The sequence below is a fragment of the Centrocercus urophasianus genome, unplaced genomic scaffold, assembly GCF_019232065.1.
Source record: "Centrocercus urophasianus isolate 14NV4802_14NV808 unplaced genomic scaffold, USGS_Curo_1.0 seq_22, whole genome shotgun sequence".
Classification (NCBI taxonomy): domain Eukaryota; kingdom Metazoa; phylum Chordata; class Aves; order Galliformes; family Phasianidae; genus Centrocercus; species Centrocercus urophasianus.
In genome coordinates, this window is record NW_024884778.1 from 10,202,149 (window position 1) to 10,225,674 (window position 23,526).

The window sequence follows — 23,526 nt, forward strand, 5'->3', positions numbered from 1 at the left end:
CAACCAGAAGTGTGTTAAGTGAACTGATCAATTCAGCAATTCTGTCCATGGGAAGAAAAACACAACATACCTACGCTTCTCTAGTAAAAAAAAAGTCAAGGAAAAGAGAGCAAATAACTGTCTCTTTATGCAGCACAATAAACACCTGACAGGATCCTTCACCCCAAAGCCCCTTCCCACCAACAGAAGAGTCATTCTCTGTACCAAATCCATGCAATAAATACAGTGCTCTATCACTTTTTCTAGACTCATTGCTTCAAATATTGCTATTTCAACTCCTCAAAACCGTTACTGAGTGTTAAGGGAATAAGGAATGAAGGCCTACTAAGCATGCACAGTGAGCAGCCACAGTCCTGGGGTGCTGGGCCCTGGCCAGCCATCTGAACAAATTGCTTGTGTCTTTTTCAGTCACCTTTTGCATACATTGTTGTCTACTAAGAGCAGCTTCAGGGTGAACAGCACATAGTCCATGCCTCTGCCTTTCTCATGAACTTTGTGCCATATAGATACCAAAAGAGGAATGGAGATCTTTCCTGCTGGGATGGCTGCACACTCCCACTAGCCTATGTTCGAATCAGAGGGAAGTATATTGACGTGAATGAGACCACACTTACAACATTTGTGCCCATTTAAGGAGAAACAGACTCCTGTGGTCAGCAGAGATACTTTTGCACAGGTCAACTGTCTTTGTGAAGTCAGCTCTGCATGGCACATGATCTGCTGTCTGTGAAACCACAGACAGTAGTTTATATATTCAGGACTGGATACTTTTTTTTTTTTTTTTTTTGTCAGGGAGAATTCTGTGTACCAAGTGCAGTGCTGTGAGTGAAAAGGAGTCATGAAAGCAAAACCAAGGTGAAGCTGTGAGTACTTGAATTTGATAAGACACTGCCTTTCCTTTCTCAGATTAAAGGGTGCAATGTCTCACTTGTTCTCCTTTCTACAGCTTTCAGGATCTTCATGCTCAAGTTCAGCAGTCTTGTCTCTGAGAAGAGCTAGAACCTTCCATTGTAGTCCTACGCTTCCTATGCTTTCCAATGTCCTTGGAGGATCTGCCAGAAGGAGATCAGATTTGCCCTGAAATCCATCCCATTTCGCCTTTCAGCTCAGAACTGACCTTGCTTTTTTTTCACTGCCATCATTAACCACATTGATTCCCTGCATCAAGGATGCAGCTATCTAGTTGTACTGCTGCGTGAAAATTATGATGTCATTTTAGACCCTCCACTGTGATTTTTAGGACAACGAGAACCATGAATCCAGCAAAAGTGGCTCCCAGTCCCACTACCACAGTGGATGATCCCTCCTCACCCCCAAGAGATAGGTGAAAGAGAAATAGTCCTTAACAGAGAAGTGAAACCAGCATCAGCAGTAACATTAATGGTAAGACTGAGGAAAACCCAGAGAAATAGAGTTGTATCTTATAGATTCAGTATGCAGATTATTACAAAGCTTCAAATACTCCCTTTCTCATTTACGCTGATGTGATGTGTATTTTATTGACTTTTCTCTCACTGCTGAGTAGCTTTAATGGCATTTGCCCCAGTAATGTCCTGAGCTGCTGTAAATCAAGTACTGTTTTAGGCTACTCACCATGGTCATGGGCAAATACAAACAAGTTAAGTTCTGTCAGCCTCTGGGCCAAGTCATCATAACGGCCGCAGTGTTCCCCAGCGCCATGAGCGATAAACACGAGGGCCCTAAATGGAGCATTAAGGTATAAATCATTAACTCAGCAATCAACGCACAAAGGCTTCAGAGCCGTAAGCAAAAACAGCACATTCAATTTAGCAACAGCATTTCAGATATCAGCAAATACAAGGCAAGTTAAATAAGGGCTGATGAGAGTTTTAACAAGGGAAAACAGATTGCCATCCTAATCTACCATCGACTCGATCTTTACCAGCTGGTAGCAGGGCAGACACAAGCATGTCCCTGCACATGGGACAGACTTTGTTATCTGTTTGCAACCAGGATCTGCTACAAGTTCAAAATGCAGATGGGCATCAGCATCAGTCCTTGGGATGGGTAGCTACGCCTTGGCTTTGAGGCTTTCATGTTGCTCCTACCGTGGAAGTGTTGCCCTTGAGTGTCATGGAGTTGGCATATCTTGGTGGTTTCAAATACAAATGGTCCTGAACATTTTACCTTGCACCATTGTCAAATGCTTCAGAGCACTCTTAAAGATGAAATTTCAGCAAAACAACAAATCTCATACAGAGTCCAGAGCTTTGCTTTGAGGTTGGAATTTTATCTTTTGACCCCAGTTCTGGTAATCTTACTATTACACTTTCTGCCCCCAAACAGTGGCTTCCCTTTGGCAATTAAAGGGACTTTTACATAGCCACTGTACAACTAGAGAGAGGAACCATGAAAAAAGTCTAATAGACATTTCTTTTTGAAAGACTTTATAGAAATATTTATCTTCAAATATTACAGTTGCAGCAATGATGCTTTATCTTCACTGTGAGAATGACTAAAGTTGAATGAACTTTGCCAGTCTTTTCATCAGGCAAAGTCTGTGCAGAATTGGACTCGAAATGCAGTGGAAGTAGCAGTGAGATTATGTAAGTTTTACTGAATTCAACAGGTGACTTTTCAAAATCCAGGAGCATAAACATGATGTGTTCCTTTACAAGTGCCATCTGTCATTGAAACATCAGCAACGCAAAACAGTCAGGAGGCTACAGGTTTGAGATTCTCAGTACATTAAATGAACTGACAACACAAAATAATGCAGCAGTTTACAGCTAGTGATTTCCTCTACTTTATTTTGATTCAGGTTTTGAATACATTTTCAGTGTATTCACTGCAGTAAACTGCTTTGATCTTAATAAACTTAAAAAAAAGATGTGAATGATGTAGAAAATCCTGCTCTAGCTCTTTGATTAGCACCCGCTTCAAAGTATTTGCTCATGCTACACAGCTTGAAAGAGCACTCATTGAAACCAGAAGAATTTAACAGAGAGACTTCAAACACAGCAATGCAGAGATGCTCTGGTATCTGTCCAACACTAATAAGCAAGGCTGAGGTTAGGCCATGTAACACTTACAAATTAAAGAAAATTTAACTGAAGGTTTCAGAATGGTTGGTGTGGAACAGTCATTTCTTCCTTTTCAGCCTCTCCTATCGAAACATTTGTCACGTTATCAATACACTTGCTAGACAACCTGATTTCCAGAGCACAGTGCCTACAATTATAGATCCAGACACTGAACCATTGAATCATTAAGGTTGGAAAAGACCACTAACATCACCCAGTCCAACCCCAACCCATCCTATCATGCCCACCAAACCATGTCCCTTGGTGCCAGAGGTGGGAGAGATGGAAAGGCTGCTCATTTCACACTGGAGAATATCACCTTTCTGGAACAGAGCCATCACTGCTTTGCATGTTCCACTTCTCCCAGCTCAGCAGAGACTCCAAGCAGTGCTGCCATTGTCAGTCTCTGATGGAGAAACTAAGGAAATGCAAGGGAAGATCCACGTGTACCCATAGCAATAATGGCCAACACAGTCAGTGAGGCTCTGTGTGCATCTCTCCTGCTTCCCAGCTCCTGGCAGTTCCTCTCTGCAGTGTCTTACTTAAACCCTCTGTTACTCTCTGTAGCACCAACCTTTTTCTTGCTGACTACGCACAGAGATTAAGGCACAGCTCGCCTGACTGCACACAGCCCTTCCTTTCACAGAGAAATATGATTTGAATATAAGCACTGAAATACATCAAGTGAATGAAAACTAATGGGAAGCTGCTGAAGAGATCTTTGCTGGGAAATGCTTGCTGATATTTCATCCCCCTGACAGCAAAGCCCTAATTTTGCTTTCATTCACACTGCCACAGCACCGTGACTCTGCCTGACAGCAACCTGCTAGATCTCAGCCCCCTCATCTTCTGTGAAGCCAGCGAGAAAAGAAAAAGCTTCGTGCTGCAGAGAAGCAAGGTGTTCCTGCAACTTCTCATGCCAGCATGACAATTGTCATGAGCAAAATACTGAATAAAATCTCTGGGACTGTTTGTGCCATTAGAGCCCTAATGGCAGTAGCTGTCAAGACGGCTCAGGCACTTTTCAAAGTTTTGTCCTATGACCATAAGATGTGACAAACAAGGAGTGAAATCTTCAAATTGCTATATCCAAACAGAAGCAGCTCCATCTTCAGGGTCTCTGTGCACAGGGGCCATGCTTCAACACCTTGAAAACCTGAAGTTAGTCTGAGCTTCATCTGAGCCAGGACTGAAAGATTTGGCTCTTTCCCCTCATCTTCCATTTTCCAAAAACAAGTTTAGATTTGGCAAAGAGTACCTGAAAGCAGTGTAACAAATACATGGTGCACATATTTTCCCTGGCAAGCTGGTGTGCAAGTACAGTGAGTGACTGCTTTGAGCGACAGCAGTGCTTCACTGTATGTAAACATTTTTGCAGACACCCCTGCTCTCAAACTGCGATGGCTGGATAGGAAAAAACATGTCTGAGATTGCTTTGAATGGAGGGGCTTCTGCGAATTGTTTGAAATTAATACAGAAACCTTTTGAGGCTTGTATGACTGCAGTACCTCAATGGCAGTGTTGTTTAAGCAAGGTTTGCGTATTGGCCATGCACCAAATCGATCCTGGGGAGAAATTTCTTCACCTCCAGCTCTCGCAATTTCAGTGATGAAATCCTTGCAAACATATAAATCTCAGGTAGAAGGCATGGCTCACAGCCTGCAAAGCTTTCTTGTGCAGACTGACCCATGCCTGAACCCATGAGTTCTAGTTTCTAACCACAGGCAGATCAACCTGACACATCTTTGGATGCTTCAGCTGGCTTGGGCTGGTGGAACAATAACTGCTGAAATGGTGCCAAAGTGCTGTTTTGGCTTCTGCTCAAGACAGCACCTCGGATGTATGTGATCACACATTTCCCCATGATCCATGAGTGTGTCACACACAACACCAAGGCATGAGCTGGGGCATAAGCATGCCAGCTCTCACCTCACCAATGCAATAGCAATTATGGCTGTTAAAGGAAAGCAGTTATTGATTACTGTTTGCAAAAGCAACAGTTTTCACATGTCCCTGCTCTTCCCATTGCCTTCTTCTTCTCTCTCCCTCCCCACAAGAGGTTTCTGCCTCTTGGTACTGCACAGCTTGGCAAACAGATGTGGTTACTTAGCACAACAAGCAGCAGGACAATATTAGTTTTTACCATTATCTGCCATTAGGAGGTAATGGTGCATGCCACAACCAGCCCTTACTCCCTCATCTCCACTGGGCTGCTCTCCCATGGCTTTATCAGCCTCTGCTGTGCTGCAGCTGCACCTTGCAGAGCCAGCAGCACACCCAGGTGTCCCTGTGCAGGTGGGTCAGGCTGTGAGCAGGATGGTATGATCTTCACATCCTGTCCTCTAGGGGCTGAAGCACTTCCATGAGGCCCCTGTATGATACTTCATTGCCAGAGAAAGTTTAAGAACACTGGGACTAGACCAAAGTGTTGAAGACAAGATTTCTATGACTACATACATAAAAAATCCAATATTTTCCACCCTATTTGAAAGCATTCCTCTTCAGAACAATATTTAAGTATTTGCTTAACCTTAGGAAACTCCCTTTGGCTCATGAAAGTCAGTAGGACTTACAAAGTACAAGATTAAAGTTTAAAAACAAAAGGATTTATAAATGCTGTTCCGCGTTAGGACTGATTTAATCACATGCAGAAGTGATTTCCTGAATCAGACCCTGGCAACTTAACCTAATACCATGTTATTCTATGGAAGGCAACTATGCATTCATTTGATATGATCCTTTTGCCAGAACCAGATCAACTCTAACAAAGAACATCTGATTTTTGGAGCTTTGAGTATGTGACACCAAATTTCTAAAGTAATTTTTAAAAATTAACCAACAGGAAAGCTCTGAATTAGTTGAGGCTGCCAGAAAACGACTGGCTTACCGAATTGATTATTAGGTTTGGCTGTGTTGTTGCAGCTGACTTATCAGCTGACATCAGCCTGACTCTTAGAAATGCTGAAAACAACAAATACTTATGTATGAAAAATACTTCACTGGTGGCACTTTTGGAGAAGGATCTGGACAGCTGACCACAAACTCTTTAAATTTATTACGTCACGTGTGTCTGTTTTGCTTCCACAGGATATTGTCATAGAAGGTCAATTACAGGTATGCATTCTTGTGTTAGCCAGAAGTCCTCGCTGATTCTGAAGATTAGCTATCTTTCCCAACAATAAGATTATGCATTCAGCAGATGGTAACTTTATCAAGATTTAAGCAATATTCCAGTTTTCTACCAATAAAGATTACTTGTTTCTCAGAAATTTCCAGATAACTATTTCCAAGCACACATGATGAAGAATGAAATGCTTTGTTCACTTAACAGACATTGCTGATGTTCCTCTGGAGGGCTCTAGACCCTCTTGTGTTGGGTGTGAACTTGAAGTTTGGAAGAAGGAAGTATCTGAATCTGCTATTTGAGTCAGAGGTGATCTATAGCACTAGGTGACCCTGGCAGAACTTGGCCTTGGGCAGGGATTACAGAAATTTATGGGCGTTTCTCTCATGTTGTACATGCATGTGACCTCGCCAGCTAGCCAAGCATTCAGGCTGGTGACTCCAGATAGACAGGAAAATTGATGGTGGAGTCAGGTGTGTCCCTTAGTGCTCTTTCTGTCTCCAGGAAACTTAGAGTTATGTTCCTCTGAGGGCACAAGAAGTGATGACTTTGCTCTGAATTCCAACCCGTGTTTCAGAGAGGCAGTTTATTAAGTTCAAGCACTTTGCTTGCTCTGCTGCTCAGCTTTTAGGGGAAACACATTCATAGCCTTTACTCTGCTGGCCCATTTATGCTCAGCTTTACTACATAGGTCCATAACCTGGGTAGTCATATCCTTTCCCAGCTATCACTGGAGTTTAATGACGTTACCTCAGACCAGCAGTTCAATTGCTACTTTTCCCAAGTCAGAGAAAAATGCTAATCTGGAGTCAAGTCTACGCTGACCTTCCCTTAACAGCACTGACCCTGTAGCATCAGTGGAGTCTCATTCCCTGGGGACCTTCAAAAGCTGTAATCAGCACAGATACCCCTGGGTATCTGAGCTCTAAATTTGGAGGAACTCACCTTTTCCAGATAGAGTGCGACTAGCAGTGGTTCGAGACTGCAGTAGTTCAGCCTGTGAACAGCCTCTGAGCTCCAGAGGCTGCATCAAAGCACTGCACTATGGTCCAGATCCTAAACTGAACAATTTTAAAATAAACTCCTCCAGCAAATCCTGCTTCATATCTTCTCCCTTTCCCCATTTGCTCAAGCTTGGGAGTTCCCATTCAAGCATGTCCAGAGGGGCTACTGTGTGGGCAGCATCCTACTGTCTAACATGATGGAAACTTAGGGTTCAGTCTTAACATCCCTGCTTGCTTTCATGAACAATGATTTTGCCTTCAGCAGCTATTCATGCACATGCCTGCAAGCCTGGTTTCACAATGCATTTCAAAATCATGGTGATTCCACATCAGCATAGAGTTAGAAGATCTGAGAGCTGCCGTGACCTCCTGGAGGAGTACCATGGGTGGGTTATTCAACAACACGAGAAAGTGTAGGCAGCATAAATCAATGGAGCAGAAACAGAACTGGATAGTACGGATATATTTCAAAACAAACAGCTCAACAGGAACTGGCTGGAGCCAGCACAGAACAATGTGGAGAAACAGCTTATGCTGATTTATTGTAGCTCCTTGAAGAGCAAACCCTTACCACAAATAACTCTTGAGTGGTCTAATACAGGGAAAAGAGATGAAGGAAACTTCAGGTGAGGTGGGATGGGAGGAATTATTTGAATCTTGCAACTGCTTAGCTCCAGACAAGTCCCTGAAAGTCAGCATTTGAGACCAGCTGCGTTTTGTTTCAAGGAAGCTTTGAAGTAGTACTTTAGGGGACACAAGGCTGAGACCAGAGCTGAAATGTGTGTAACTTGATATTCATAGGCAGGATCTTCTCACCCCTTTTTTGGATAAAACTGAAGAGATCCTCGACTTACCAGGACACTCACCCACTTTGATACCAGAGATGCAATTTTCCCTGGTGGGCCGCTGTGGACCCAATGCTCTCAATGTGCAGGACAGAACAGCACTCTGCTCTGGAGATGCTATTTCCTCTTGCTACTGCCTTTCTACAGAGCAAGGCAATCCTTGAAGGAAGAATTATGGCTTCTATTTCCAAAAAGGCCTGTGACATGTTTTTGACTGAACCATCACCAGTCTCATGCTGTTATTTCAGGGAGTGGATAGAACAGACAACTCATGACATGGCACTGAAACAGTTAGAAAAGGAAGAATTCAGGTAATTACCCTAGCACCTGTGCAGGGTAGAAACAGCAGTGCACATGTGGCACAAATGACCAGACTGCTTCTTGCATCAAAAACTGCACAAAATACTTTAATCAGGCATGGTGGAATTACTGGGGTAAATCTTCCACTGGCTTGGAAGAGATCTGTAAATAAGGAGCAAGAAAGGTGATGACACCGTACTTGTCCTGAGACAGTATGCTATTATTACTTTTTAATAAAGCCCTGACAGTACAATCCCCACGCGTAGCAATGGTCTAAAGCCAAACAGAATAGTGCAATTCCCTGAAATGCTCAGACCTAATAGCATGGTTCGTACCAGACAGTTCCACCATAATATGCTCAGGAGTTCTTGATTACTTCCTGCACTGAGGAAATTGCCCTTCCTCACTTTTACCTTTTGGATCCAGTTTTGTCTGCGGCTCTCTGTGTTAGCAGGAATCTTAATTGCTTATCTTTCACAAACTAACTTAGAAAAGTCTAGTTCAGATTTCACAGATAATGTGCGTCTCCAAAGAGCCAATCATTTCCTGCATGACTTTCCAAAAGCCGGTGTGGAATTAGGCCAAAACCGTAGAGACAGAAATTCAAAGATTGATATCTTAATCATAAAGTAGTTATGTATATTTTAGCATACTTTGAGATTAAGCACATTAATTTCTAATGAATAATCCTCTCGGCACATCCCAGAGCTGCACTCCAGCCCTGCCTGGCTATGAGGAGAACCTTTGCAGAGAGAGGCTTTGCAGTCTCTGTCAAAATCAATATCAGGAACTATTCCTCAGGGAAATCAGTAATGTCACAAGCAAAGCACTTGCCAAGGCTTTGAGCCTGTTCCAATTAATTTTGCATTCCACATTCGCCACAGACTCGAGGTAAGAAAGAAAGTTGAACGTAAACAGCTAAATGTTATACACCATCATCTTGCTGAAGCAGTGACTGCTGGAACATAAGCTTTAAAGACTGCCATATTTATCCATGCCTCTAACCAACATAAATCTGAAACACAGCTGAGGTGCAATGATTTACAAGTTAACGAATGGATAGAGACTTCTGCCTCCATCTCCAAATCCAGGTCTGTGTTATTTCATGGTGACACTGAGCTGCCAAATTTGTCCAGAGAACTTAGCTGCGGAGGCCTGCTACCTGAAACTCTTTGATTTCCAGCCCCAGGGCAGCGTCACCCCTGGCATGAGGGCTGCCACACCAGCATCAATAAGGAACTTCTTGCCACAAGTTCTGTCTTGTTGGTGTGCTCTCAAAAATGGCCAGATGTAACAGCTGTAAACAGCAGAAACTGAACAGGAACCTGGGCAACTTGGAGTGCAGCTGTTAAAATAAGGATGAGTAAGAACAATGAAATAAAGAAGTATCACTTTAAGTACAGGCAAAGAAAGCTGAAGGCATGTGGGATGCCTTTTCTTTAGAAAAGCTTAAAATAGAAAAGGAAATCAATACTAATTTACAGTATCTGGCAGTCACTGAACCAAAACATACATGTACACCTACTGCAAATCAGAAATAACAACACTTATTTAAACCACAAGCTGTTATTCTGCTGTGGGAACGCTGTGTTTTCTGTGGATAGCTTCACCAGAAACTGAGAAGCACCACATGTTTGGGACCATTTCTAAAAAGCTTTCACAATACCAAGAGCAAATATTGTCAAAACTACAGTTACTAACCCCAGCACTGCTAGGCTGGCTTCTGCTCCTCTGGACTGTTGGCAAAGAGAGTCAGAGCTGATGGGGGAAAGCAGAATGCTTTGCCTGTCCTCCTGAGCCTCTCTTCTGATCACTTACAAGCCACCATTTGTGGGATCACAAGGCAAAATGCAAAGAAGCCTGGATGCTACATTTGGCATGTTGAGTGATGGGACTACCTCTCCTAAAGCAGCAGTAAAATCCATGCACCAAGCAGAGCCCTGGTGGTCAGAACCCATGCCTTGGCATCACACAGTGCCTATGAAAAACCAGGGGCTTTAGGGGAAGGAGTCGTGTTTAGCAAATTAACATTCTCCAAACACTGAAAGTGTAGTTGAATATAAACAAAGTGAATCTGCTGATTGATTTTTTTTCCATAGTTCTGGAAGAAATGTGACCAGTAAGTAAATAGCATCAATAATAACAACAGCTGGCTTTTGTACAACGCTTCTCATTCATAAAACCTAACATGCTATTTTTTTTTTTTTAAGGGGTGCAGCTTTGATTGTCACACAGCCATCAAATGAAAAGATGATCCAGAGACCCCTCACCCACTGCACTGCCCCTGGCAAGAACTGATCCTCCCTACCCCTGACGTGTAAACTGAGTACAGGAGGTGAAAGCCTTGCCCACGGCAACACAGCATGCCACTGGCGTGGGATGGACACACAGTGTGAGGCCAAACCCAACCCTACAGCAGTCACTGGGAACTCAACAGCAGAGCCAAAATCATGGAATCATAGAATCGTTAAGGTTGGAAAGACCACTAAGATCATCAAGTCCAACTGTCATCCCAACCCCACCATGCCCACTAACTCACATCCCTCAGTGCCATATTTCTGTGGTTCCTGAACACCTCCAGGGACAGTGACTCCACCATTCCCTGTGCAGCCTATGCCAGTGCATCACCACTCTTTTGGAGAAGAAATGTTCCCTAATTTCCAACCTGAATGTCCGCATGGGTTCCTTGAGCCCCATTCTTATGCTGCCTGCACAGGGCCACAGTGAACCTGGAAAGAGAGAGTCAAATTTTAAAAAGATTTCTGTGCCACAGAACCTGTGGGCAGCTCATCACATCAGAAGGACGATCTGTACATTCTCAGGACAACCTGGTTTTAGCTGCTTGGTTCTCCTCACTAAAACCATTTAGAAAGAACCAGATGATGGCTGAAGGCTGACCCTTGAATATGCTTTTAATAAAATGAAATTATGAATGCTGCTTGGAAGACAGTTTTTATTACTTCAAATATTGTAGACTAGCTCTCACAGGAGACTCGGAAAAAAAATAAATAAAGAAGAAACACCATAGCCATTAGGTCAGCTAGATGTTATCTCTAGAGCAATTTAATTACTTAGTGCTTCCTCAATCACTCTTCACTTCTTTAGCCCAGCAAATTAAGCCACTGCAGATTTCTGGATTTTGACAAGTGAATCTGAAATCTCACTGAGATAATTTTGAAAAATAAAAGTAAAAAATATGTTGAAAAATAACATATGAAATCTATCTTTCCAGCTGCTAAACTAGCTAACCTGCTGACACCTGGAGCAAACCAAGCCAACTTTCTGTTCTTAAAAGCGACAAAGATTTAGGTTTTTTTTCCATCACACCACAGTTTTTAAGCTTGATGGAAAGGAAACATACATAGCAAGTTTTTTTTAGCATAGGACAGATAGATGGCTAAAAAAATCAGTAATCCTTCTCATCTATTAATTCTATAGTCATTTGTACATTTGTACATTTTCTGCTTGCCCGTCTATACACAATATTGGATCAAAAGATTACTACATTATTACCATTGAATGATTGACTCTAGCTCATCTGTCAATACTTTCTTTTTTTTCTCTCTCTCCTTTATTTCAGTAGATTGCTGCTGAGACAATTGACTTGTGGCTGAAAAGCAAGAACAACTGATGATCACTTAGTAGATTTTTAAAATCTCTTCTTCAACATCAAGCACTCTTCAACCACAAAACCTCAAGGAATAGTTTATTTTCTCTGGCAACTTTCTTCTAGGGACTACAGATATCACTGCTGTCACCTCACTAACATCACTCACTTGGATCATTATACCAAATTTTAGATTGGGAAAACAAAAGCACAGAGAAATCAAAGGCCCAGTTATTTATATCATTGGTCAGTGTGCACAGTCTTAACTGTATTTTTTGCCTATTCTCTGCTCCTCATTGACTTCTTTTTTCCACTAAATTTTTTAGGTCTAGCAATCTGCTTTTGCCATCACTTTGTTAGCATGGATTCAGAATCTCTGTCTTCAAGTGATTTCCTACCAGACAGAAAAGAAGATGGATCCTGTCTGGAGAGCAAGTGTCTGTCACATAGAAGAGGAGTCTCATTCCAATAGAAGTACTCATGAGGTATTATTACTCAATGTCTTAATGATGTCAGAAACTTTGATCTGATATTGCTACCTTCCTCCCTGTTGGATAATAAACCATACTGGTAGAGAATGCCATAGTACTGGTACTGGTGGAGTAGGAACAGTGATGTATAAGGGTGTAATTAAGTTAAGGGTATAATTGGGGGGTGTAACAAGGCAAGGGATCTTAAGGATTCTCATGGGCAGGATGCAATAGTCTTTACTTAGATAAAGTTTAAGCTATGGAGTATCAGCCATTTGCAGTCAAAATTGTGTCACATCTCTTGGACAAGCTACAATGGAAGGTTGTTAAACACTGATGGCTTCCATTCAAGTGGAAGCACATTTGGACAATGGGATGCCTGGACCTATGGAAGGCAGCTCAGCCAAATGTGTCTGCAGGGACAGCTCTTAGAACAATGTAATTTCCCTAGAAGAACAAAGAGATCAGATGTTCGCGCTAGCTCTGAAAAGCACAAAGCTTCAGGGGAACTCACAAGGAAACCCAGGCCAACTCCTCTGCAACATGGATCTAGAAAACACATTGCCTTCTAGCCAATACAACTGTGCCAGCCAAATCTTGTAGATGTATTCATAGTGATCTAAAAGAGATGCCTCAGTGTATGGTAACTGCTGACTCACAGCCTAAACCACTGATTGAGCATCTGGGGAAAGGACCCAGTCAGCCCTGGGAGCACAAGTGAAGGCAATTCAGCTGTGCAACTTGAAGGGTGGAGCCTGGCTGCTCCTCTCTTAGACCTCATTTAAGGGCTGAGTGCCACTGGAGGATTTCTTCCTGGAGATCCTTCCTTGGTCAAGTTTTCTCTTGTGAACTGAGACTCTTCTGATACAGGTGAGCAATCTTCTTCCCTCCTTTATGGCACTTCTCTATTGTGTTAGTCCTTTTGTCATCACATCTCTGTTGTAATGCCTTTCCCATTGTACTGATCTGTCTAATTGCTACACCCAGGGATGCTCAAGACTTCTGAAGTAACTGAGGCAGGGAACAGCATGCAGGTGCTTTCACTGTTTTGTCCAAACCTATATGTGCCTTGTGCTACTGAAAGAAAGATTTCCTGCATCTGGAATCCTGACACAGTCGATGAGTTTGTTAGGTTCATTGATGGCATCACTTCCAACGTGTAACAAGTCTGATGGGCTGGTTGATTACTTGGTTCATCTGGTTAGCGGCACACGAAGATCCAAAACCAATTTTGCATCCTTTGCTGTTGTCTGAGGACCAGGATGAAAGCTTAATGAAACTTCTGAGATTCACAACAGGAAACTCCTAGAGTCAGCTTGCTCTTGTACACCACCAGCCATGAAGTTGCGCTGTCTTGTATGAAAGTTGTATGCCTGGGCCTAGAAACTGACCCTAAGATTGTAATAAACAAAAAGGGCTGTTTACAACCATTGTTATTCTCTCTGTTTTTGTCTTATTCCTTGGATTCCATGGGAAAAACAAAAGGATTCCTGTGCATTCCTGTGAGGACTGAAGAAATCCTTTCCTACTGAATGGAAGCTGTTGGGAATACCTACAGCAAGAAATGAAGCTTTCATGTCTGTCAAAAAGTCCCTTGCAGGTGAAGCTGGTTTATTAATTTTCCCACCCCCTGGATGGGAAATCATGGCAGGCTGTCACCATTCACAACAAAAAGGCTGTCACCTAGAGCAAAGAGAACACAACTATTGAAAATACACACAGCTGATGAATTGAGGAAGGAAGGCTTTAGAAACTCAGGCAATAGCAATATAGCAAGTAAAGCCTGGAATGTTGGTTTGACAATGAAAATCATTAAGTGAAAAGCTCTTATTTCCCCCGTGCTCTGTTTATGATGTGATCAGACATGTGGAGAGCTCAATTCATCCTATGACAGGTGATGCTGACATAAGTCATTTTAAACTGTACAAGTTTGGTTCTTGTGCATTAGTTTGTACTAATGAGGTCAACTTCAAACTAAAGTGTTCTTCCAGAGTGGCACCGAATGAGAAAATTCAGTATTTCTAGAGACTTGCACAGCATAATTAGAGACATTAGAGTTAGTGACTTGCTTTCCTTTGCTTTGACTTCGCTTTGGTTTATTTATTTATTTAGTCATTTTGGAAGGGTCTGAAAGTCAAATTTAACTTTGTCATCTGCTCACGCTGAGAGCAGTGCTGTTCTTCTGGAAATGCCATGGAAATGCTGGTAATGAGGTGCCAAAATCAGCAAGCAATATTCACAGTTCAAGGGCTGGTTCAAATCTAAAGGCAATTTGTATTTCTGCACTACAGGCACTTCTGCGAAGTCCTTCAGGGAGAGAGAAATAGATTTTCTCCTTATTGGCTTGCTCTTTTACCACTACCAACTCAAAATGAATGACAGGCATTTTTTTAGAAAGGGGGGAAAAAAAAAAAAAGCAAACAGAGAAGCAGATGGGTTTTGTTTCATTTTGTATTTTTAATCACACTTTTCAGGTGTAGAGCTGAAAGAACTCCTGCAAAAGCAGTGTTTGCTCAGGTAATTGCACTCTTCCCCTAAATCATGGTCACAATGTCTGAAGTTGAACCAAGCCATTTCACTACATTAACAATTGAGCAGGAAGACATGCAGCCCACACATGTCAGCTCCTGGCAGCCTCCCCAGCACAGAATGGGCGTTTCCAAAAGCATCTTTGAACTGTGAGCATCTCGCACTTCAAGTGCCCAACCTTAATTTATGCCTATTTACAGAGGAGAGCCAAACACCACTGTCTCAATCTGAAATCAGTGGTGGATGCGGGCTATTGGTAAAACTGATGATATTAGTAGGATTCAAAACTGAGCTGGGTCAATGAATCCCAAAATGTCCCAAACAAACTGCAGTTATCCAGGCAGTGATGGGAGCAGATGAGACGTCCAGAGAAGGCCAGCAGGATACGGAACAGAGGGGAAAGAAGGTCAACGCTGAAATTCTTCAGGCCCTTTTGGGGCCTCAAAGGAAATGGTTTGACTTCTCCTCCCGACTTTCCTTCCCGTTCCTCATCCCACCTCTATTCTTAGCAGTTTTGTCTGAGGGCTGGGAACAGAGCACGGTTTCTTAATACCTCACCTCCTGTTACCTCATATTTTGACTTAGGAGACTGAGGGTGGTGGCAGAGGTTGTAACCTTGCATGGAGCTGTTGTTTTGTTTACACAAGGGCTGCTTTTCCATTAAGTAGGATTTTCTCAGCTACGGGGACATGCCATAGGCATGACATCAATCTGTTCTGGTACCAACAATTTAGCTCCAGAAAAACAATATTAGACAGTCCCAAAAATGGGACCTCACGATTGAGCTCCCTGTGCCAGCTACCTGCTGTAATACTCCACAAACCCTGCTCTTGGCAGGATCCAAGAAAACAACACCAGAACACTGTGCTTTTCCCTTCCTGTCACATTAAACAAGACCCTTAATTACATCTGGGAATGAAAGTGGCTCAACAAGTTGGGCAGCTCGTGGGACTGCTGGTTGGGAAGCTGCACCTGCAGCCCCAGCTCTCCCCATGGGCTGACATCTCACCCCAAGAGGTGGAAAACAGTTGCCCTCCTTCCTTAGTCCATTAATATCTACTCTGTCTACCTCATCTAATCTCTGTGACATCTGAGTGCCTTTGTGTGTCAGTTTCCTGAGATGTAATCACCTAAATCCCCCCGAAACAAAGCAGCCCCTGCTGAGGAACTCACAATAGGTGCCTTTCACTCACACCACAACCTTGGCCTCGGTGGCACTTACAACAAAGCATCCATATGTGCACCAGTACAGGCTGATCAGTTGGCTCAACACTGTGTAGGATCTGAGCCTGAATATTTGTGTGCATGGAACAGAAGAGCCTTACAAAATTCCCCATCTTCCTGACCAATCTTTGTTTTGTTTTGTTTTGTTTTTAAAGCCTTTATTCACCTTTGCAGGTCTGTTTGAGGAGATAAAAGAGAAGCACCTACTCCGAACAGCAATGTCTGCTGGTTGGCCCCAGCGTCCACCCATTGTTTGCTCTCCAACCCCAGGCAAGCAGCACTTTTTTTCCTTTGGCAGATATCCCATTATTTTCTCCCCGGGGGCTGGATTGAGGATGGTAAGTTCTATTCTAATTGAAGCCAAGTCAGTGATAACCTTTGGGCATCTGCAGTGAAAAGGTATTTCTGCAGCCCTAGCTGGGATGAGGTGTATAATGGATCAATGGAAGATCCCACCATTCAACTGTTACAGTGTCACTCATTAGCGTTAGGATCAACAATCGAGTTAGAAGATTGAAAGATACCTTCAGTATTTGAAACAGAATAACTGTAACAGGCCAACAAAAGTCCCCTGAGGTGCCTCTCTTTCCCCCTTTCTGTAAGTATATATAGATCATTTTTGCTGAACATTTAAAATTAGATGAAAGTTGCCAAGCTTTTACATATGAAGCAGTATAAGCTGAGCTACTTATGAAAAGTGAGAGGGAAAAGATGTATTTTTGGTTTCCTATCAAAGCACTTCAAGAGTGTTTCTGACTGTAGAATATAAGCACTAACTTGCTATTCAGCCACTTACATTCTCTCTCATACATAACAATGCAAAACGAGCTAATAATAAACAGTACTCCCTTCCTCATATACAAATACACACATAGGAACCACTTGAAAATGAGCAACACTGATCCCTTCTACTTTTGTTGTCACAAAAGTAGGGCAAGCTTGCTCTCAATTAACTGCTTGGTTCACAGAGCCCTAAAAAATTAACCACCCAGAGGACTTCGGCACTAAGTTTTAACTCTCAGTTCTTCATCATCCTTTCATTTCCTGATCAAAGACCCATCCACTCACTACTAATTTGCTAAGAAATTAAACATGAAAAGAGAAAGCTATTTCTCTACTGGATGAAGATCGTTGTGGGCAGTTAATGATTAATTAGCATTACAATATGAGACAGCCTGATTTCACAGTAGAAGCTTGGTTTGATGCTATTTTTTTTTTTTTTTTTCCAATACAGGAAATCTTGAGGCTGGTGCAAAGGATACAGAAAACATCTGTGCCAAAAACTTTCCTCCTCCTGAAAGTCAGTGAAGAGAAGTAACTACAAAGCTCTCTGTGGACCAGGTCCATGGATCGTAGGACCACAGATCTTAAGCCAAGACCCATGTCCTAGAACCTACTGAGTGCCATGGAGCTGCGTGGGGTGGCTCACAGCCCTGCTCTCTGGGAACAGCGTGGCAATGTACGTTGCTTAGGTGCAGGCCACCTCCTGACCACATGTCACTGCATGGCTCATTGGTTGGCAGGCACCAAACCCAGGGCAGGAAAGCTGGGTGTGTATCCACCTCTCTGAGATGGTTTGGATACAACCTATTGGGTGGTGTGGGAAAGTGCTACTCCTGACTACTCAAACTCCCGCTTGAACAACTTTTCTTACATTTGCCTATCGGCTATAAAAAGAAAATACAATTAAAAAATTAACATAGCTTTTCCCATTGGCTTGCACAAAAACAACCTACCAACCAATATCCAGATTTTGTAAAGTAGCTGCCTATACAACTAGGGTAACACAAGTATGTGTCAAGCCAGAATCTGACAGCAGATACTGGCAGCAAGATGAACAGCCATAAATAACTATGGGAGAAACACAGATAGCTTTCTATAGCAGATCATAATCAGCACATAATCAGCACGGAAAGCCATTACACTCAGGGGACTATTTAAATTATGAAAAAGACATTATTTAAACGTCTCTATCTGACACCTTGCCTGTTTACCACCAAGTTCAGTTTTGAACTCACAGAGAGGTCCCAGTGAGAGCTTCCTAAATCATTTACTGACCATAAATAAATTTTTAAAAAAGCAGTTAAAAAGCAACACAGTTGAACCAGCTCCTGCCTGCTGCCCTGAGATTTCTGCTGTTACTGATCAAACTGAATTCCGATGCTGATGCTGTATTTGTTGACACTAAGGAAATTAAAAAGAGCAGATATTGCTGAGTTGGCATCCTATCCCTCCCTGACTGCTGTTGGTTTGAAGGCACTTTGTTGCTGACAGGCATCAGCCTCCTTCAAGTGCCTCTCTGGATGTAGCACACACAAGCGCCAAGCGAGGCAGCTGTGCACAGGGCGAGAGTAACTGTGGTTCACATCTGTAAGGTGAGCTTGAGTGACAAAGGGTTGGGGAATACAATCATTACAATTGGAGCTCTCTCAGGTGACAGACATCTCTTAGTGGCTCTGCAAAGCTCAGTGCACACAGCTAGGCATCAGCAGCCAGGCTATAAAACATAGAGTCTTACTGATAGTCAAAAAAGCGTATTTGCTGAAAAGTGCTCACCTGGCAGCTGCTGCTGGCTTCCAGTACCTGCAGAAGAGGTGCTGCCCATCAGCGTTGATGATGTGGGGCAGGTCCTTGTATGGGATGTTTTGAGGACTCCGCTTTGGTGAACTTTCCTCGGGCATTCTGGACGAATGACCTGCAAGGTGATGGAAGAAACTTGAGGACAGGTGAAGGCGAGACAGAGCTGACTGGCTTGGAAGCCACAGACATGAAGGAAGTTGGTCAGCAAGGCAAGCGCCGCCGATGGAAGCATCCCTCCAAACCTCCATCCAAAGAGCCCCCAAATCTTTCCTCCTTTAAAACCATAGCAGGGAAGGCTCGCATTTGGGGGAAGGCACTGGAGGGAGAAGGAGGGAAGATCCATCCACCATCACTACTTCATCACAGCTTTCTCTCCCTCACTTCTCCCATCTGTGTTTACTTTGCATCATTTTGCGAAGCGGATCTGAAAAAGAATATTTGAGCTGCAATCAAGTGCAGATTGTGCAGCAACCGCCACAGATAGGAAAAGACAGCCGCATGAAAGATTTATCTCCGAAGAACGGCGGAGGGAACGCGGCAGAAGTGCCCGCTGCCATCATTAAGATCTTCTCAGGCACCCACAGCAAAGTGCCGGCAGCGGGGAAGGAAACATCTCCAGCAAACTGCCACAAACCTGTTTTCATCCTGGGCGAGGGTTTGCATGCTAGTGAGCAGCCGGCATGGCAAGGCGAGCTCCAGCAGCTGAGGCTCTGTGCATCGCGCTGCGGTGCCGCTGGGTCCGTGCCGGGCAGCTCCGGAGCGCTCCGCAGCTCCTCTCGGTGGCTCGCTGGCTCTCGGCGGAAAGTCGCTTGGGTAATTCACCACTTCTCCTTCATCACTTTTTTTTTTTTTTTTTTTTTTTTTCGTGTGTGGGCTGAAGTAGCGGTGGTGGTGGGAGGGAAGGTTGGGAAGGGTGGGGGGGGGAGGGGGGGGGAGAGGGAGGGCCGACGGCTGGGAGAGCTGCGGTCCACTTGCCAGAAGCTGCCGCACGCATCAAAGGCACCTTGAAGGCACGCAGCGCAAAGTTACCGCTGCCGCAGGTTGTTTGCAACTAAACTTCCTTCCTGCCACTTACTGTGTCGAGGCCACGACGGCGGGGGGAGCGGAGGGAGAGGGGGAGACCTTTTTTCTCAAAGCGATCTCCGCCGCGGAGCCGTCTCCGATGCGAGCGCAACTTCCCCAGTCGCTGCCTGCGAGCGGCGGGGAGGAGGAGAAGGAGGAGGGCGAGGAGGAGGAGGGAGCCGCGCACCCGCTGCAGCCCAGGTCGCGCGGAGCCCCCCCGGCTCCATGCAGCCTCCCCGGCTCCTTCGCCACGCGGTGCGGAGCGGGAGCGGCTCCGGGACGCGGTGGTTCCCTCCGCTCGCTGCCCCCCGCGCGCGGGCCCCCGGCCCCCCCCCCCGCCCCGCGGCTCCACTCGGTTCCTCTCGGCTCAGCCTCCCCCGCCGGCTCCGCCCGCCGCTCGCATCGCTGCCCTCGGTGCTGTTCGGGCGGCTGGCGGTCCCGGCTCGCCGCCTCTGAACGTGGAAAGGGTTCATCACCGCGAAGCCCTGCCGCCTCCCGGCTGCCCCGGTGCCAACCTGTCCGCGCTGTCCCAAATCCACGCTTGGCTCTTAGGATCCAGGTGAGCCCTTGAAGCCGCACCAGGAAGATAGGAGCTTTCAGACACCGCCTCAGAGGAGCACCCAAGCACCCTGTTTTGCAGCCCCATTTGTGGTATAGGAAAGCAATTTAAAAATGCAGGATATAATTTATACAGATATCCTGCACCTAATTATCATAGCTTATATGCAATACATATGTTGCAACTGTATAATTTGGGATATATTTTATGGCATATGACATTTGCTTATGTAAATTGTTGCTGCGAGGTTCCCAGGAGCTGAAATAGCTCCCCGAGCCCAAAGGCATCCAGATACTGAGCTTTGACAGAATCACAGAATCACACAGAATCATTAAAGCTGGAAAAGACCACTAAGATCATCCAGTCCAACGTCCCTCTGTGCCACATCTCCATGGTTCTTGAGCACCCCCAGGGTCAGGGACTCCATCACTCCCTGTGCAGCAGTGCCAGTGCATTACCACTCTTTTGCAGAATAAATTCTTCCTAAAACCCAGTCTGAAGTTTTGTCATTTTAATACTGTAAGTGTTTGGTATTTGTTGAGTGCTCTCAGCAGTATCGGTAGCATGACAGGAGATTGAAGTCCAGTAACTGGTTTTCATTCACATTCCATCCAACAAACCCCTTTTCATGACAGCAGCCATGGTATTTTGAGAAGATGGGTATCAGAGTTCAGTATGAGTTCATCTTTGGTACACTGTTGTGTTCTTGTTGGACAAGAGTTATTGGCCTCATGTTGCATGAGGGAAGGTTCAGGTTGGATATTAGGAAAAATATCTTCTCAGAAAGGATAGTGAGGCACTGGCACAGGCTGCCAAAGGAGTCACCCCTGGAGATGTTCCAGAGCCATGGAGATGTGACAACGAGGGATGTGGTTATGGGCATGGTAGGATGGGTCTTGGTGGTCTTAGAAGTTTTTTCCAACCTTAATGATTCTATGGTTCTGATTCTGTTTATATTAATAGCACAGATTCAGTATGTTTCATGACACTAATAATTGCTTAGATGCCTGCATATAATTGAAGATCTCATGGCTTTTTAAGGAGAGGCAGCTCTTTGTAATGGTTTTTAATGCTATTCAGTGTGCTCAGCAAGTCCAAGCCTCCAAAGAAAGGAAAGAAATAGATGTGAACCATAATAATAATAAATGTAAAACCTCTGAGATGACCCATATAAAAAGAATAAGGAAATCAAAAGCAGACTTCTTCCTCTTTCAGTGCCATTTAAATTAAATGCCCTAAAGGGGGTTTTAGTTATATACCGCAAAAAAAAAATTGGCATTGCTTAAGAAAAAAACACCCATTTATGGCTGCTCATAACGTGAGAGATTTAGGTCAGTTGGGGTCTTAACAGAGCTCTGGGAACTGTATGCAGAGTTTATGATTTACTGGGCTAGCTACTGTCTGGGCAGGGCCGGGTGCTATTAAAGAGCCATTGAAGTCAGCTTCGTTGCTGGGAGGATCAAGGACTTGTATGTTTATTTAAAGGGTACAGATCAGATAATAACTGGATAAAAAAGCCAGGAAAGAAGGAAGCACCCTCTTCCCCTGCTCACACGGCTGGTCTGCCAGGAACACTTCACTGCTTCCCTGCGGCGCTCCATGAAACCTGACGCCAGGAGCAGCTCCTCTCCTGCTGTGTGCTGGGAGTATTTGAGTTCCCAGCGAGGTGGGGGAGACAAGGGAAGATTGCTGCCTATACTTCAGGACAAAAATAGCATCTGAAAGAAATGACCTTTGCTGGGACTCAGATCCTGCCTTTGAGAACCCACCTCGGTCAGTGCACTGACACCCAGCTACCTCCCTGCAGAGATTTGCGCAGAAGTGGATGAGTGGAGCATGAACCACCCCTTCCTTCCCTTCTCCCTCTTTCCCCGAGCCCACAGGAATTTGGGCACATTTCTTTGCACACACCTCCCTCCCATCTTGGGATAAAAATAAGTGAGAAGCAACCAATGGCCAGCTACCTTCCACTTGCACGGAGCTCAAGCTGTGAATGAAAAGCCACCTGAGAACACTGGATTGAGTCTGAAGGATTCACCTAGCAGACATAAAAACAATATACAAGGCTTGAGCAGAGCAATTATTGCATACCACTCTCCCTGTGAGAAATCAAAGGGATGTATGAGCACAAGCATGTGGTATTTAAGAGACTGCAACATCTTTTCTTGTCTCTGGGGATGAAATACATTGTGGAAATGCAGTTAAACCTAAATCAACTTCCTAATAACAAATAGAAATACACTTGGTCTGTGCACTAACTCAGTCACTGCAGGGAAAGATGTTTGCTTTATTAAGGAATGAGCACTGCTTAACTTTAGCATCACTACTGATGCCAAAGGTACCCATAGGAGCATAGAGAGAAGGACAGACCCTCAAAAGAGGCAAATTGTAGGAGAAGAATTCACACTTCAAGAAAAGTTGCTGAAATGACAGAAAAAAACACCTGAATTTTAAAGTTTTTATCACGACAAACGGAAAGAGAAGGGAGGGAGCAGGATGGGTGGGAGATGTCATGGTGGGCTGAAGTGTAATTCTGGTGGTGGGGCAAGGGATTGAGATAGGATATTCTTTGTCATTATGCTTTCGGCCATGAAATGAATTTTTAATGGGTCATATCCTGTTGGCATGTGGAGGTGATGAGATTTTGTGTGGCCTATTGACAACCTGATGTTTTCATATTGCGAGGGAGCATTTTTGTTTGAGGAGGGAATTTGATGGGAGTGGGTGCTAAACCATGGGGCATTCTGCTCACCAAGAACTCACAGAGAACTTCTGATGATGAAAAGGGGGAAGAATTAATAGGGGAGGAGGAAGATGCATTGATAAAATCTCCAAGTAGTTTGTGGTGATGGAAGAATCTGCCCCAACAGGAAAATGCTTGAAATGACAACAGGCAGGGAGCTGCTGGAGAGCAGCACAAGGGAGAGCACATGGGAAATGCTGTGAGATGGAGCACGAAGCAATTGAAATCGAGTGAAAAGCAGAGAACACAGTGTCACCAAAGCTGTCGGTGTGCAGTTGTTGTTTTGGTTTGGCCCTTCTCTTTGGCTGCCCCACACAAGACATGTCCAGGAGTGGGCATTGGGATAAAGTGGTTGTGCTTTCCTGTAAAATATCAATTTTAATGCCTTGTGGGCACAAACCAAACTTGGTGTCTGGCAGATTGTGTTGAAAAAGG

The 23,526-nt window shown here is 44.2% G+C and overlaps 1 protein-coding gene and 2 long non-coding RNA genes across 8 annotated transcripts in view; 2 read left to right on the forward strand and 1 right to left on the reverse strand.

Moving 5' to 3' along the window:
* Positions 1-23,526, reverse strand: part of MGLL (monoglyceride lipase) — an 89,338-nt gene that overhangs the window by 34,200 nt on the left and 31,612 nt on the right. For 3 of the 6 annotated variants that reach the window (XM_042823220.1, XM_042823221.1, XM_042823222.1), the window contains exons 3-4: positions 18,704-18,842; positions 1,594-1,700 (exon numbers count right to left, since the gene is read on the reverse strand). In XM_042823220.1, coding sequence (XP_042679154.1) covers positions 1,594-1,700; positions 18,704-18,842 — 246 coding nt within the window. Of the gene's footprint in view, positions 1-1,593; positions 1,701-10,982; positions 11,047-18,703; positions 18,843-19,361; positions 19,607-19,802; positions 19,934-23,526 lie in introns of those variants that run through there. The other 3 variants (XM_042823224.1, XM_042823223.1, XM_042823225.1) reach the window with 3 other exon arrangements.
* LOC122162689 lies at positions 826-13,100 on the forward strand. Its single transcript, XR_006169638.1, has 4 exons — positions 826-863; positions 947-1,383; positions 10,528-10,789; positions 12,251-13,100. It is a non-coding gene; the product is annotated as an uncharacterized LOC122162689 (long non-coding RNA).
* On the forward strand, positions 13,841-16,521 carry LOC122162690. Its single transcript, XR_006169639.1, has 3 exons — positions 13,841-13,994; positions 14,869-14,911; positions 16,322-16,521. It is a non-coding gene; the product is annotated as an uncharacterized LOC122162690 (long non-coding RNA).